Source organism: Sprattus sprattus (assembly GCF_963457725.1).
Source record: "Sprattus sprattus genome assembly, chromosome: 3".
Lineage (NCBI taxonomy): Eukaryota > Metazoa > Chordata > Actinopteri > Clupeiformes > Clupeidae > Sprattus > Sprattus sprattus.
In genome coordinates this window covers 30246323-30264163 of record NC_137922.1, presented here as the reverse complement: position 1 = coordinate 30264163, position 17841 = coordinate 30246323, and the positions used below count along the sequence as shown (strand labels likewise).

Sequence of the window (17841 nt, the reverse complement as noted above, 5' to 3'; positions counted from 1 at the left end):
CATGTACTCTATAGACAACAACTGGATGTACATTTTACTGAAATAATTGGTTTTATAGCATAACGGTTATGCAAAATCAGCATAAATCCAATGTTACATTTACTGGTTTACAATGTTATGTTCTGTGAAGATGTTTATACGGTTTGGCTGTATTTTTTACAGAATTATTCTGGCAACTCAGCTGCCAGATTTTTCCTGTAAAAACAACAACAAAGAAATACTTTAAAATTAACAGTTGTATTTCGTTTAGTATTTTAACACCAGCAAGTTGTAATTCAAACTGCATTGCATTGCTTCTTGTAATACAGTTTTTCATCCTGAAAATTACAGCCATATGTCGTTTCTAAAAAGAAATATGCATAATCTTACTTTAAAATTAACATTTATATTTCGTTAAGTATTTTAACACCACCAGGTTGTAATTTAAACCGCATTGCATTGTTTCTTGTATTACAGTTTTTCTTCGTGTAAATAACATTTATATAAAGAAATATGCATATTCTTACTTTAAAATTAACAGTTATATTCCGTTTAGTATTGTACCAAAAAATGTTGTGAAATAAGCAATACTCTATTGTATTTCTATTTACAGTTTTTTGAAGTCACGATTTTACGCCATTCCACTGTGAATTTTAAGGTCATTTTTTACAGTGTAGCAACACACAGTCATATTACTGTTACTCATATGTCTGGTCTGTAAGGGCCCATATTACCATAGCAACATAGTCATATTACTGTCACTCATATGACTGGTCTGTTAGGGCACATATCACCATAGCAACACACAGTCATATTACTGTCACTCATATGACTGGTTTGTAAGGCCAGGAGAAACTAAATTGTTATTTCACTTAGTCAATTTGAATAACCCCTCACTCGTGACAAGCTACTAACTAACTGAACTAACTGACATTGAACTGTGTGAGCCTAGCTCCCCTAGCCTCACACATGTTTTATCTGGCAAGCATTCCAAATGACCTGAGTTCAGTGCTAACCAATCATCTCTCACCAATAATGTCCTGGGATGCTTATTTTTACACCCATCAAGTCAAAGAAAGGTCAAAGACACTCCAGGCTGCCCACTAGATGGCAGACCAACGCCACAGATTCCTCTCACATTCACAGTGGAGCTGAAAGCGGCTTACAAATGAAATGCGAAAAAAAATGTGACAAAATCTGTATAACAATATTGAATAATGATAATGAACCTATGAAGGAGGATTAAAGCTGAATGACTGGTAACAATCCAATGGCTGTCCTATATGCGCCACCATAATTTGATATCTCTCCAGACATTGTATTACTTATGTTATTCATTACATTAATTACCTTATAGGTTATTACATATGTTTTGTGTGATGTCATAACGAATAATAACTTTTTTCTTTAGGTCATTTCCTAATAATTACTGGGATAAGTTTGTGAAAAGAAAGGTAAGCCTTTATTCTGACAAAAGTTTTAAGAGAATGTCAAAACAACACTTTCTGCATATATACAAGCTTCAAGGCAGTCCTACTACTCAGAATAACAAAGTTATTAGCCTGGGACTGCTGTAGTCTGTAGTCCTACCTTCAGTCAATTGTGCATACTATATGACACTCGAGCCCACTATGCTATATGTACTGTACTGTATATTCATTCAACACACTCACCAAGCTCCAAATATCCCCACATGTCCATTATATTGGCACTATATGAAAACAGATACTGTATGTGGACCTTCTTTTAATTGATTCGAGATAGACCATAAACTGAGGCACCATATCCAGGCAAATATTGAGACTTTAGGAAGTGCAGTTACTGGAAGGTCTCCAGGACGCTGGAGCTCAGTCTCTCTCTTCTGTGTTGTAGGTGATGGACAAGTATGGGGAGTTCTATGGGCATGACCGCATCAGTGAGCTGCTGGGGATGGACAAAGCTGCCCTGGACTTCAGCGATGCGCATGAGAAGAGGAAGCCCAAGAAGGACAGTTCGTTAGCGGCTGTGTGAGTGAAACAGACAAGACGTGTGTGTGTGTGTTTGTGTGTGTGTGTGTGTGTGTGTGTGTAGGAGTGTGTGTGTGTGTGTGTGTGAAGAAGGACAGTTAATGAGCGGCTGTGTGAGTGAAACAAAGACATGCAATCAGTGCAAAGAGATATACGCTTTACAACATTAATACTTAAAATAGTCCTGCAGATCTGCATTCAAATGGTTCTTTACCACCTTTCTTGTGAATAGATTTACTTTTGCTGCCCATCGCTTTATTTCCTGATGTCTTCAATCTCATTTGTGAGATTTTAAATGCAAAAATGATGTCGATCACTGATGTTTAGAGATTGGCTTTATGCGTTTGAAGTGACTGAGGAGACTTGGCTGATTAGTTTGTTGTGAATGTCTTTTGTGAATGTCTCACCCTTGCTCCTTTCCAGGATAAATTCCATTGATTTGAAGTACCAGATTTGGAAATTAGGAGTCGTCTTCACAGACAATGTAAATACACCCCTTTGTTAATTCTTTGCAATGTCATTGACTACTTTCACTTTTCTGTCTAGTACTCATGGACCTGCTTGTGATTCCCTCTCAGTAAGGGGCCCTGTGCTTACTCTCTTCATGCTCAATTGTGTTTCCAGTCCTCCCTCTATCTGGCCTGGTACATGACCATGTCCATCCTGGGACACTACAACAACTTCTTCTTTGCAGCTCACCTCCTAGACATTGCCATGGGCTTCAAGACCTTGAGAACCATCCTGTCCTCTGTAACCCACAATGGGAAGCAGGTAAACAGCTGTGTGATGTGCAAATAGCATTCAAGTTAACACATGCATTTGCCATTATGTGAAGGTGCAAGTTTGTTTTATATGCAAACACAAAAAAGTGCTGGATATCCAATATAATATATAAATGGAAATAAAAATATATAAATATTTTATAAATTAGTCAATTTGCGGTGATAATTCTCAACAATTGCAGTTAGATTGGTGAAGATTAGTTGACCTTATAATTAGTGCTGTCAGTTTAACGCGTTATTAACGGCGTTAACGCGAACCCATTTTAACGCCGTAAAAAAATTTATCGCGCGATAAACGCGTTGTAAAAAAAAAACTGTGTAGTAGGCTAACGTCACGTTTGAGTGAATGATGAGCGCGATACGGCGAAATTGATGATAAAAAGCTTCGGAATAGAAAGTTTACCTTTAAAAGTTGTGTTGTGCAAAAGAAGCGAGCTTCACTGTTGTCTGAAAATGTCAACAGGCAGCTGGTTGAAAGCACAGAAGTAGTTGGCTTACCTTTTATTGGTAACCTAACTGTTACGGTTTATTGTTTTTGAAATAAGAGGCCTGACTTCTATGTTCACAGCAAATTTGAAAAAAACTCATATTAAGCCATGGATTAACTGCACTATAGGCTGAGTCCTTGTTTATCTTAAATGTGCACTTTATAATTTTATTTTGTACCGCCCTGTTTGGCAATGTTGTTTTTCAATAAAATAAAACATTGCTTAAAGCAAGCCAATCCACTTTTCCATGTTGATAAGAGCATTAAAATAAAATAAAAATGATGGAAAAAAATTATTGAAGGGACATTTAGAATAGGTACAAATTTGCGATCGCGATTCATTTTGATTCATTTAATCGCGATTAATTTTGAGTTAACTATGACAAAAATGCGATTAATCGCGATTAAATATTTTAATAGTTTGACAGCACTACTTATAATTAATAAAAGGAATTAAAAGGAACCACGTCTAAGACTTGTGAGCCAGTAGATTTCTGTCATCCTCAGTAGGCCAAGGTAAGCCTAATTTCAGCTCTAGGGGTGCTCTGTTTTCTATGGAAATAGAGATTTTGCGATGGAACTCCCTGCATATTCTAGGTTGTTGTAATGATTACTTGCACATTGTCACATTGAGAGGGTTGTCTGCTGTGGGAGGTCCCCAGCCAATAGAACAAGTAGTTTAACATCCTTTCCTGTGTATAACTGAAATTAGCATGAAAAGGATACTTTAGTAACATCACTGCAAGTTACATGTGTAATTCTATCCTGTCAATTCTACTCCAGCTGAGGAAAGTTCACTACCGGAATATTTAGACAATGAACAATTCTGGTGAAAGGTTTGAACATTTAATCAAATGACACCCCTCTATCCCATGCTCCTAAAGCAACGTGTTGATTGGCTGGAATTGTTTATGGCTTGGCCATAGCTACTAAGCTACGTTCTTATTCACAGAGTCAGGACTGTGTACGAACAGTTAGAGGACTGTGAGGAGCAATTCTCTGAATTTGAGAAAAAGTGTATTGGATCTGTGGACAATAGTGTGGACAATATTTTGGGGAATAATAACATGTCACAACCATGCAGCTATGTGCATCCCTAATTTGTGTACTTACTCTTTCTGTGTGTGTGTGTGTGTGTGTGTGTGTGTGTGTGTGTGTGTGTGTGTGTGTGTGTGGGTGTGGGTGTGTGTGGGTGTGTGTGGGTGTGTGTGGGTGTCAGCTGGTCCTCACAGTCGGTTTGCTTGCAGTAGTGGTTTATCTCTACACTGTGGTGGCCTTCAACTTCTTCCGCAAATTCTACAACAAGAGTGAGGATGGGGAGTCCCCAGACATGAAGTGTGATGACATGCTAACAGTGAGTGAATTATACAGACATGAAGTGTGATGACATGCTAACAGTGAGTGAATTAAACAGACATGAACCGGATGACATGCTTAGAGTGAGTGCCTTCTCTGAATTAGACACTTAGCCAGTGGAATACAGACCTGATTGATTACATGAAAATGCTGGGATCACTATGAAGTTATTCTGAGTTACAGAAGTTAACTCACAGGCTAATTATACAGGATGTCCTTACATTGAAACTGTTTTAGTTAGAATTCATGATAGTGTAGATTAAATAAGTATCTTCATAAATAAGTGTTCTACACATATTTCAGTCAATGGTGCACAAAACACCATGATTCAAACTCACGGAAAGTGATGTGTGATGATTGACATATACCCAGAATCATGGGTCATTCCAGAGAACTATTTCTACAAAGTGATAATGCATCCTGGGTAATGGAATGGGAAAGTAGATACCAGCTCTTTCTCCGGCCCTCTCTGATTGACAGGAGACTCCACAACAGAACAACCACTACTCCTCTTAATCCTGCTCAGTCATCCAACCATAGCACTGAACCTCCTGCTTCTGTTCCCTATTAAGGACTCTATTAGAGGGGTCTAAGGAAAACATAAATAGTGGATCTAAGTAATAGAGAAGGTTCCAGAGGCCTGAGGACCACTGCACAGCCCTAGATGGGGCCCAGTGTTTCCCATTCTTCTTGTCTTTATATGGTAGGAGAAAATAACCCTTTAAGAGGAAATATGGGATTAGTGACTCTTATGATACAGCCAGATGACTGTGGATTGCCAGTCTGTCTTCTTTAGGTAGGCATTGTCTCATGACAAAATCACTACTAGAAGGAGGTAGAGGGTAGGAAGGTGTCTTATATTTTTAAAGGGAAAATGGTCGCTCAGTGGTATTGTGTAAAGAACTTTGGTATGCAAGTAATGAAGGTTTGGTATACAGATTAAATATTGGTATATTTGCACACTTGATCCGTGGAAATATCCCCAACCATCTGCTTAAGACAAGTTTTACTTATATATATATTTGTTAGTGATACACCAGGGACCATATTCACATCATCACACCATATTTATCTTACCACTAAGAGTACTGCTGAATCACACTTAAAGCTCCTAACTAAATGTGATCTACTAAATTCTCTTCACAAAGCTGCTCAGACCAGCTTCCTTTGAGAAAGCAGGACCTCAGGTTCCACATAAGCAGAGGGGCCAGCAGGCACAGGCAGAGGGGTCAGCCTTAGCTTAGCAAAAACATTTACCTGGGATAGTCTTTGGATGGTTTTCACTTTTAACGTGAATAAAGGTATCTGTGAAATACAGTATGTGCAATGTGCCCTCTGTATCATAACCTACGTATATACCCCCTGACCCTCCTCATGTTTTAACCCTCTGTATCATAACCTAAATACCACCTGCCCCCAGATTGGGGCCTCCTCATGTTTCAAAAAGTTCAAAAGACATGCCACTACTGTGGGTTCTGTGTTCAAACATCATTAGGCTACCACATTAATTTGTTTAGTGACAAGGATGCCAATTATATTGAAGGAAAATACATTTTATTTTGTAAATATGGTGGGGTTAAAGTGAAAATTGACATATAAAAATTCAAGTAAAGTACCGTTACTTTAATATTATAATGAATTGGGTTACCACTGGTCAAAAGCAAACAAAGTCTTTCACAAATTTCAATGGAAGTGAAAATATGCTGTATAAAATCCTCTGTGACCTACTAGGGTTTGTTTTAACAACATAAACCCAATGGTGTGATGTGTGAAACAATGACCCTAAGTGGGCTATCTACAGTGAGTAGACCATGACCCTAAGTGGGCTAACTACAGTGAGTAGACTATGAAGCCTGTCGGCCTACAGTAGACTTGTTGCAGCTGTTAAAGCATGTGCTAGTTGAATTAAACAGTTAACAGCTGTTTGTTTATGCGATTAATACTAGATTCTTTCCGCACTAGAGTTGGATAGGCTGGTCAAATTAGCGCTTTTTTTTGTTTGCACTGAAGCCACCACAGACACTCAGCCACTGCACTGACTTCGCCTGGGATACCTTCCCACATGATTCTCTTATTACATAATCCTTATGAAGTTTTCTTTTTTCATTTCTTTTGAAAAGTTTTATTTTCATATCACTAATTATTCATAAGTATGATGCTGATGTAAGTAAAGGATCAGTTCAAATGTTTCTCTAATTAACACTGTGTGTGTATATGTGTGTGTGCGTGTGCGTGTCTCTGTGTGTGTGTGTGTGTGTGTGTGTGTGTGTGTGTGTGTGTGTGTGTGTGTGTGTGTGTGTGTGCGCGTGTGCGTGTGCGTGTCTCTGTGTGTTTGTGTGTGTGTGTGTGTGTGTGTGTCCACAGTGCTACATGTTCCACATGTATGTTGGTGTGCGGGCAGGAGGAGGCATCGGGGACCAGATCGAGGATCCAGCGGGGGATGAATATGAGATCTACCGCATCATCTTTGACATCACCTTCTTCTTTTTTGTCATTGTCATTCTGCTGGCCATCATTCAAGGTGAGAAAAAGAAAGGATTTAGCATCTCTTGTCTCTCTTCTCTTGCCAAGTCCTGACTTAATCTCCCAACAAAATTGACCAAATCACCTGTAGATAGATTATTGGATTATGTCCCATTTAGATGATGTTTGCCTCTGATATAAATAAAACACTTTTTTCATCATTCATCATTTTTTCCCATTTATTCATTCATGTACCTACAGGTCTCATAATCGATGCTTTTGGTGAACTGCGAGACCAACAAGAACAGGTGAAGGAGGACATGGAGGTGAGAACTGACTGATTATTTCTATATATATTACTCAGGTTAATTACTTATGACAATACATTTTTAAATACTTTAGTTTGTAATGGCATAGGGATTCTTACATAGCCAAGGAACATTCAAATGGTCATGTTCAGAACATGTTCATGTCCTCTTGTGTTTTATTGGCACACTTCAAAAGGTCTTCATCTTGTAAGGTTAGTTTGGGAAACCAATGAACCAGTAACAGCCCAACAACCCTTCCTTTTGTTTCAGACCAAATGCTTCATCTGTGGAATAGGGAACGACTACTTTGATACTGTACCTCATGGCTTTGAAACACACACCCTGCAGGAGCACAACTTGGCAAACTATCTGTGAGTAGAGGCTGCCAGTCTTGTGTGTGTGTGTGAGTAGAGGCTGCCAGTCTTGTGTGTGTGTGTGAGTAGAGGCTGCCAGTCTTGTGTTAGTGTGTGAGTAGTGGCTGCCAGTCTTGTGTGTGTGTGTGTGAGTAGAGGCTGCCGGTCTTGTGTGTGTGTGTGAGTAGAGGCTGCCGGTCTTGTGTTTGTGTGTGAGTAGAGGCTGCCAGTCTTGTGTGTGTGTGTGTGAGTAGAGGCTGCCGGTCTTGTGTGTGTGTGAGAGTAGAGGCTGCCAGTCTTGTGTGAGTGTGAGAAAAGGCTGCCAGTCGTTTGTGTGTGAGTAGGGGCTGCCAGTCTTGTGTGTGTGTAGAGGCTGCCTGTCTTGTGTGTCTGTGTGAGTGCAGTAGGGGAGATGTGGTATACCATAGGGAAGACATGCGCTGAAATGACCAGACGCCGGGAGTTAGATTTGGAAATAACTGTGATGAGCCATTTTGTAATGGAAAACAATATGGTACGCATGGTCTTAATGAAAGAACTGATATTCCGTAAGAGCCATATCAATCAACATTTTGTTGCAACCACAGTTCTTTTATGGCATTAAAAAGTGACTGTTTCAATTTAGTAAAGGGTTGCAACTGCCTTTAACACCTGTGACAAGACAATTATAGCCGTGTGTGTGTAGTAGATCTTTGGACGTGTTTGTTTAGTAGAAAATGGCCGCAGGAAGCACTTTTATCTGGGGTGCACATGCCATTTGTTCAGGTCTCAGTGAGACAGACAGAGTACACATCCAAAATGAGTTGCAGATACAAAATAAGGAGTGAATGTCTTACAACAACTGAATAGCAATATTTCCAGTTCCATCAGCAGAAAGCTAAGAACCTTTTGAGGGGATCGGTGGACGCCCCTAATTGAATACTTGTATGATTTGAGGAGCTCATTGGATAAGCTTCATCGAAAGCTTGTATGATTTGCTCATGACGACTACACATGAGGAAAATGTGTGGTAGTGGGGAAAAGGTTAAACTGGCTCATATTTAACTCATATATTTTAAAGAGAAATATTGTTACTGGGATGACAGCCAGACCTTTACTTATCTGCCAGTTGATCTGCCATTATGAATATGGCACATTCTGCTGTGGACGGCTCTTGTGAGTCATTGTTTCAACTGTGACCTATTTTTGTCTCATTTACAGATTTTTTGTGATGTATCTCATTAATAAAGATGAAACAGAGCACACCGGACAGGTAACGAGCTTCCTCCACCATCAATAAAGTAGATCTAGGTGCACACAGACACTCAAACTATGTACACGAACCTTCCTAAAACAATACATAAAACTACAGGAATGTATCTGGATAATTATTTAGGAACCTGTATTAGGACACCATTTCCATATACTTATAATATTACATTTAGCAGTGCACTCAGTTGACCCATAAAGTTCTACAGAAAGAAAATTGATTTTCCTTCTAATTATTTTGAAATAGTTGATCCCATGAATATATAAACAAGTGTGTGTTCATTCATTTTGCCTGACAGGAATCATATGTCTGGAAAATGTACCAGGAGCGCTGCTGGGAGTTTTTCCCTGCAGGAGACTGTTTCCGTAAACAGTATGAAGACCAGCTCAACTAGGGCCTGAGACTCCACTTTTTCTTGTCTGAGCCATCATAGAGGCCCCCTCTCAGCCCCCCTCGCCCCCTCCCTTCTGTCTGTAATGCTTTTCAGACTCTGTATATACATGATATTCTGGATAATTAACCTTCTGTGCTGTTTGGAGCACAGAGACTGTGTTTTAATGACTGAATGCTTTATCTTTACATTTTGCTTTAATAACTCATTGACAAGCAAAAACAGGCTGACAAGCAAGATGGGAAAATGAAGAGAAGAAAAGAAAATATACCTACAAATATGAAGAAAGAGAGAAGACTGCCCAGGGAGACTGACAACAAGCGTCTTTCAGAATGAATGTATGAAAAGGGGCATTGTCTTGGCCATCCTAAAATTCTTTTGTTCATCAAGAATGAAATCTGGATCTTTTCTGGATTATCAGGACTGAAACCATGATTGTAGACCCAGAGGACATGATACTATAGTGCCTTACTAAGCTTAGGTCAAGCTATGCAAAGCTGCGTGGTAGTTTACAGGACTGCACCACAGACGTATTATCTCTGTGATTTTTTTTGCAATTGTGTGATTGTCTCTCTGCATGAATGTGTGCATGACAGTGTTTTAATCAGTGAGTGAGTGATAGAGAAGAGAGCGATAGAGAGAGGAAAGTGAAAGAAAAGAGGAAATCTTTGGGATATACAGTGGAGACAGAAGGAGTGATGGGGGATGAAGAGGAGTGGGCCTCAGTCCAATGTTATTCCTTTTCTAATTAGAGACGTGTATAGCCCTCCCTTAGCTTCGATTGGTCCATTTATTTTTTTTTTCTTGTGGTTTGCAATGCTATTATGCAATGGAGTGACGGAGTTATACTTTGTATGAAACTTAGAAAGATCTGAAACTTTACTCATAAAATGTTTAATTGCATGTTTATAATGCAAGTTTAAGGAAAAATAAAATAAAGATGCAAGATCTATGTATCACAAATGTTTTATAATATTAAGGATAATTTACAGTATCTGAATAATATTCAAGTGTTGTTGATTCTCTGGTAAAATCAAAGTATGTCTTACCTTGGCCAAAAATGTCATACCTGTCTAGGAAAGCTAATGTAGTCTCCCAACCTATTGTTCCAAATACTGATGATCTCAAATCTGCAGCAATATCCATTCAGGGACTTTAGTAGGCATTCTTGTTTATTCTTAATTGTTTTTTAGCCAGACTATTTATTTTTCTCCTCGTTGACACCAGTCAGGATCACGTTCTTGTGAAAAAGTGAACAGGACACCCTAGGAACAGGAGGCCTAATCTTAGAAAGCACTGCTGGAAATCTACAATCACACAGAATGGTTTAACCACTGCACACTCTACATACCCATTCCATAGGCGATGGAAGTGCTTTTTTATTTGTTGTATAAAATAATGTAAAATCACTGCAATAACAACGAGTGGACAGACAACAAAACAATAATTGGTGTTTTGCTCTTGTGAAGATTTTTGATGACCAAAATATATTGTGGGGGAAAAAAATCTGATGCATATTAGTACTCTGTAGAGCTGTTAGTATATATTGTATGTTAACTGTTACACAGGACTGAATGGATCTGCATGGTTTTCAAATAATAAATTATTATTTATTGAAGTTTGTAGATTACCTTCTTGCTGTGATATAGCTTCTGACAATCTGCAGACATATGTAGACAAGCTACCCCATGAACTGTTATTTACGCAAACTGACTTTACTTTACTTACTTTACAAATAGAACAAAGAACAAAACAATCTAAACACCTTAGGCCATGGGATATCATACATAGAAAGAAGAAATATGCTTAACATGACAACAAAAACTACTCTCAAATTGGTTTCCATTATAGAGTCTTTATAGAGTCTTTGGTTCAACTCTAGTATCTGATTTTTCAGTAAGTTAATATAGGGTTTTGAGTCAGCCATTTTACTGCATTGTAGATGTCAAATGACCAGTCCAATCAGTTATCAACTTATATAAGTAGTCCCTTTCTACTGTCTGGACTGGTGTCACGGCCACATCATCATATTCAAAATGTTGAAAAAGAATATCCATTCAAATCTTCTCCATGATATCGAAATGTGGAAAGCTCTGAGAATCATATCACTTAATTCAGAAAACTAGCATGAAGGCAGTTTTGGAGGAGAGCAGAGTGAGACTATAATACAGTAAAGTTAAACAATTGTTTCAGGCATATAATTCTGTTTGGATATTTCCTGGGAAGTACCATCCTATATACAAATCTGATCAATCACAATTGGTGTTGGTAGATTAACATTAGCCTACATATTTATTTTCACAAACTGCCAACCTATGTAGACTACACACAAACATGACTTAATTTTTTTCCTGAAATATGTAGTTAAATTAACATATACTAGTATTAATTCACATCACGCTTGTATGGAAATCCATTATCTCCATTTGTGTATGTGCTTGTTTATTTTTATTCTAGAATCATGAATAAATTTGTTATAAGAAACTTTGTCATTTTTATTTTACACAGTCAAATAAGTAGTTATCAGATCCTTTAAAGTAGTCTGCTGTTTCTGAACAGATATCGAGTGAAGTGATCCTCCAGTCAACATTGGTGTGAAAACACTTAATGGAAAAGTGTATTGTAGTGCAATACTTAAATCCTGATATTGAAAATAAAAGCATGAATGTGTAATCAACTACAAATATATAAAGGACTTTCACAGCACCTAAACACTGGAGTCAGATGGAAACCAGACAGGTTCAAAAAGAGGTTATGCCCAAAGATGTGTTTGTGGTTTCTAAACAGAGATTAATAATAGAACCACAGGTGATGAAAACATGACCAGAGGAAGAGACAAACTCAAACCTAAAAGGCCAAAGACAAACAAAGGAAAGAGGAAAGCACAATCACTCAATGCTTTGGTCATGTTTGGTCACTTATACAAACTTTCATAGCAGATTTCCTTTTCTTTGGTTTTTCGTTTGGTATGTCCCCCTCTGAAGATCCTGGTCTGAGCACCTCCATCCCTCTGTCCAGAGCTGTGACAGCGCTATTGTCAAGTGGCACCATAGGATCTGGCTGAGGCTGAGGCTCATTGTGGTCCTCATGGGCCGGGTGTTTACCGTCTTTAATCCAGGAAGGCTCAATCCATTCGGGTAGATTCAAAGGCGATGCATCACGCAGCTACAAGAAGCCACACAGCAACCAATTTGAACAGTGAAAGCTCCAAAGTATTTGGCTCTACTGAAGTACACTAACCTTAAGAGCTTCTCAGCATGACAGAGTCTATGGAATGACTGAAATGCTTAGCTCCAGGAGTCTGATCCAAGTTGGGCAAGGTCTAGCCGAAGTGGCTAAGAGGGCCGGTGCAATGGCCTCCAAGTACTGCAAGGCCTCAGTAAAGCGCCCTGAACAGTCTTGAAGTTCTAAAGAACAAGACCCAAAAATTAAGCTCATCTAGTATAGAGAAGGTATTTGAGTATTATTTAAAAAGAAACCAAAGAGACTGGTGGCCATACAATAGTACATTTTGACACATTAACTTTGATTGAAAAAAGGTTAAAAAAAATATAGTACAACGCAACAACATTTTAAAACGGTTAGCAGTAGTTTAAGTTTCTTAGCAACAAATTCATATTGATGAATCTTAGTTTTAAGGTCATTAGAAAGGTATTTTGTTCCCATATTGCTACTTTCCAACAGAGAACGAAGAAGGAGAAGCACACCTAGCAATTAGATATGTTAAATGAGCATTTTCATGATTGGTTGCAACTTTATTTGCAGTTTAAGGGTCAATCAGCTAATAAAAAGAATTTTAATCAGTCTGCATTAAGTGACTACAGGTATTCAAATCAACACAGTTAAAAGGGTGCCCAGATTTGATAAACAGATAAGGAAATACTTTTTTGTAGTCAATTAACAGTAGTAATATGGCCATTTAATCAGTATTAATATAGGCATTAGCAATGTGATATAAATGTAGAGGAGGAGAGAGAGGCTGCGTATGGGAATATTCTTTAGCATTTCGTTTTGTTTTCCATGCCTTTTTGCACCTCCCTTTCTTCATCTGTTCAATACATTTTCCCTGTGTCATTTCACACTATTACACATGACTTCATTTCTGAACATATTTGTATGTATAGATTACTTGGGTTGTTACAAACATCTGGTGAGAATGTCATATCAATAGCACCTTTGGAAATATATTGACTGAGAAATTTGGTGACCTGTTCAATACTTATTGTACCCGCTGTATCTATCCACATATACTGTATCTTAAATGGAAGAGGTTTGGTACAACCAGGGCCTGATGGCACTGAAATGTAACTGGCCTCAGTTCTAAGGGTCATGTCTGGAGGAAACTAGGCACCACTCATCACCTGCCCAATACCATCCCAACTGAGCAGGCTTATTGTGTTACCTCCTGGTATAAAATGCGCTGTATAACTACGGATTGATTTGATTTGATTCATTTGATTATGTGAGGGTGTTTTTCAGAGGCAGGGACTGGTGGACATGGTGGAGGGAAAGCTGAACAGAGCAAAGGGCAGAGATATCCAGAGGAAAACCTAGTCCAGAGCATAATAATGATAATAACAACAACAACGGCAAATACCAAAACTATGCAGCATGCAAGAAGGTTGTGCTCTTCCATTTATATGTGTGGGTCCGCCCCATAATGCTGTGCGTTTGTGTTGCTGGTTAGTGAGGATGTTATTCTGCAATTCTGTGCCTAATGTTCCATTTTAGAATGTAGCCTACTCATGTTTCTCTGCTTGTGTTACTGTTTTACCATTATTCATTTACACCTTTTCATTAATTTCCACTAACCAATAATGTATTTATAGATGGCACCAGTGTGTTACATGAGTCTGTATTTGACCAAGTCAATCTTCACCTTGAGTGGTTTCTAGTGCCATGAACTTCTTCTGTTTAGCGGCTAATATTTTATATAATTATGCCAAGCATATGATTAAAAAATTCCAGTTGTGTTCCGCCCCCCTCCATAGCCACTCAGAGCGTCCATGCTTTCCAGTTAAATCTGCAGGCTAGATGTACGATGCCATAGGCTACACGGAAGTCCGATGCTTTACATTTTAAAAGTGGATTTGTCCACGGAAAGAGAAAAGCTGTCCATACTCTCAACGGGTAGGCTACGAGATATTTTGAGGTGTGAGGGGCAACTTGTCTTTTCACCTCACTGATAAACTTCATTTTCACTTGGACCAATCCTATATATGATTGTCTGACTGTGAGTTGACGTGTGACACTACTGTTTTGGCATCTGGAGACCAAAGGAAGGTAAGCATCTTACAAATCTCCGGTCAGTTGCGTCGATTTTAAACAACTACCAATTGTGATCAAGTGACGCTATGACTAAAGCTATATGTTTATCTTCAGCGCTGTTGGCTTGTCGCACGCCAACGCTTTTTTGTTTTTTCATATTTCGCTTACACAATGGGAAGAAATAAAATGTTATTGTGGTGTATGTTTTTTTTTATTTTTTATTTAAGTTGCCTTTAGCCTAAATAAATGGTTATGATGAAAGTCCTCACCGTTCCTTTACTGTTGCAGAAAAGTCTTTGGTTCTTTGTCACCTTTATTTATAGCACGATGTTGAATTTGCCCTATAGCCTATTTGAAAACTGTAGCCATAGGCTATATACGTTTTATATTAAATGCAGTCTATTATTTCAAAAATTATTTTATGTAATGTTTTTGCAGAATAGCCTACCGGTCCTATTTTATATTGTGTGGCAAACAGCCTGTAGGTTTGCCATGTATTCATTTCCACTTTTCTAATTTTTGCATGGTGCCTTTCATTTTGAAACACCTTGCAGATACAAATCACATCCTTTTAAAATTCAATCATGCTTTTCTCTAATCAAAATTCATAGGTTCTAAGGATTCAAACAGTCCAACGCCCAGACAGACAGACAGACAGACAGGAACTTTAGTAATTTAAAATATAATAACAATAACATTGTCAAAGGAAGACATGTCCATCTTTTCACAATGGAAATGTAACCTCTCAGCAGTGTGTTTAGAACTTTTTCAAGTGAATATCTGTGAAGTTTGCAGGAGCACCAAATAGTATAACATGACATTTTAAGATCTGCTTTTGTTGATGAATGCATTATTTTACTGGAATTTTCCAAAGCTAACTGTTGCTGACTTAAAGTTGCAATCTGTGATACTGGTCTAACACACTTGGATCAAATTCAGGGGATTGCTCCACATGGGCTTGTAGCTGTCCGTTGTGTGTGTGCATTCAACACAACTCTAGTGTTTGTAGGCTACAGTCCTAGCTCTGGAATCAAAGTGGCTGGGACAAAGCCATTACCACTGTCAAATATTTCATGTTGGTTAAACATTTTAAAAAAACCTGTTTACCTGCTTCCTAGTCAACTTGAAAAATACCAGTTGAAAAGCCAATTCAACCACTAACTATTTAGTTGTCTTAACACTTTAAAAAAAGGTTAATTTAACTTTTGGTCACATATAAATACTGTGAGATAAATTCATTATTTGTCCTTATCCATGAAGGAAAACATTTATCTTTTTGTACTATTTTAACTCAGTTTCAAGTTCACTTAAACTATGTTTAATAATTGCCATTTAAAGTTTTAAAGGTTTGGTCTAATTATAAGTCTATTATAAGAAATGGTCTTATTATTAAAATGGTTTAATTTCTAATGACAATTAATTAATATGACCCATGTTGTTGCTGAAAACCACACTGAAAGGGGGCAGAACATTTCATTTATGGGGCATGAAATCCTCCTCAATAGGAAGTTGCAGGGGGAATTAGTAACTAAGGTAGTAGGTTACTAAGGAAGGTACACGCGTACCTACTCTCCTCGTCCTGATTGCAAGTTTTGGTGGGAGTTGAGAGCAGAAAAGAGTGTAAGAGTGTTTTGGAAGGCACTGGAGAAATAAATCGCTTCCGTTCCAAACTCGTCTGTCCACGTCATAACCCCTTGTGAGGATGTCAGGGTTGACACTGTCTCCCACCTCTCAGGCTCTCTCTCGCACACTCAGTTTTCAGTTAGAGCCCTTGGTAAAGAAGAGGAAGCATGGTGACAGCAGAAATCTTTGATAAAATAAACGTGCAGCAATTATGAGTTATGGACAGACTTCTCAAGGATGGCTCAAACATTGAGTATGTCATATGACTAGGGACATTACTGCTTACAAATTAATGTTGTAAAAATATTTTTTTTACAAGAAAATATGACTAATTTCAAATGGCTTATAAAAAAGTGTGTGCTGAGACCAACCCCATCATAGCTGCATGGTCTTTTACAGTTTTTCACTGTTGCTAAAACCCGTTTTTCAAAACAGTAACGTCTTTCTCAAAACTGCACACAGAAAATTGAAAACCTCACACACAAAATGCTAAACCTGACACTCCCTTTGCAAGATGACTCTTTGCTATCAAATCTCTTAACTGTTCACAAAATGGAACTCGTGTTTTCATTTGGTACACACAGCCATATTTTCAAAACACACACACATACATTCATTTAGTACACACAACTAAGCATTAGCTGCACACTACCAAGCATTTACAGCACACAGAAGTGAAAAATTGAAAACACAATCATCGAAACACACCATATGAATGACAATGACTCATTGAGCCCTTTCTCCTTTTGTAAAATGTATCAGTGTAGGCCTACATTTTTCATAGTCAAACATAAAACAGCAATACCGTTGTTCTCACAAACCATATTTACAATTTTAGTCTCCTGTTCCACCAGATTGTATTGACATAAAATTGTATACAAAATGCTTATAGTTATTCTCAATTGCTTACACACATTTTTTGAAAGCATGCCTCGTTCTCAAAACTCTAAACACAAATTCCAAAGCAACTAACTGAAAATGCAAAACCCTTTATATCTCCTGGAAAATGCTACTTTGCTTTAAAAAAATATTGAAAGTGTGTTTTCTTCCTCCACAGTGTGGTTCTCTTTCAGTCCTGCAAAATACAAATACTGTGAGCACACTACGTATATTATATTGATATGCAGTATTACAGTACACAAGGCAAACAGATTTCGTACTTGTTCTCCATCCTGAAGGTTCTAATGAAAAACCATGAAAACATGGTCTACCACAGCGACCCAAATCTCATTAGAGATGACCATTCTCCTTCTTCTTTCTCCTGATCCTCCTCCTTCTTCACCTTGTCCTCATTCTGTTCCTCCTCCTTGTCCTCCTCTTCCTTCTCTCTGTCCTCCTACTCTTCAACCTCCTACTCCTCCTCCTTCTTGTCCTCCTCTTCTTCCTCCTCTCACTCTTACCCCTCTCCTTCTCTGGTTGTGGATCTTTTCAAAGTTTTCAATAGTTTATCCAACAAAACAGAGGCTCAAGACACTTTAATGGTGCAGTCCTCACTGCAAATTGGTCAAAAGACCTGAAAGTTTAGAGATTTGACTATTTGTGGTTTGCAGGTTGATGCTTTGAGATTTTACTTGAA

The 17841-nt window shown here is 38.2% G+C and overlaps 1 protein-coding gene across 1 annotated transcript in view; it reads left to right on the top strand.

The window, feature by feature from the left end:
• The window catches only part of ryr2a (ryanodine receptor 2a (cardiac)), a gene marked incomplete at both ends in the record, with an annotated part of 129784 nt that extends 120407 nt beyond the window's left edge, over nucleotides 1–9377 (top strand). The window contains 10 exons of the mRNA XM_080835438.1: nucleotides 1391–1433; nucleotides 1852–1985; nucleotides 2409–2469; nucleotides 2610–2756; nucleotides 4474–4608; nucleotides 6975–7131; nucleotides 7335–7399; nucleotides 7652–7752; nucleotides 8935–8986; nucleotides 9282–9377. Of these exons, the coding sequence (XP_080691564.1) occupies nucleotides 1391–1433; nucleotides 1852–1985; nucleotides 2409–2469; nucleotides 2610–2756; nucleotides 4474–4608; nucleotides 6975–7131; nucleotides 7335–7399; nucleotides 7652–7752; nucleotides 8935–8986; nucleotides 9282–9377 (991 nt within the window). The remainder of the gene's footprint in view (nucleotides 1–1390; nucleotides 1434–1851; nucleotides 1986–2408; nucleotides 2470–2609; nucleotides 2757–4473; nucleotides 4609–6974; nucleotides 7132–7334; nucleotides 7400–7651; nucleotides 7753–8934; nucleotides 8987–9281) is intronic.
• Nucleotides 9378–17841: the final 8464 nt, after the last annotated feature.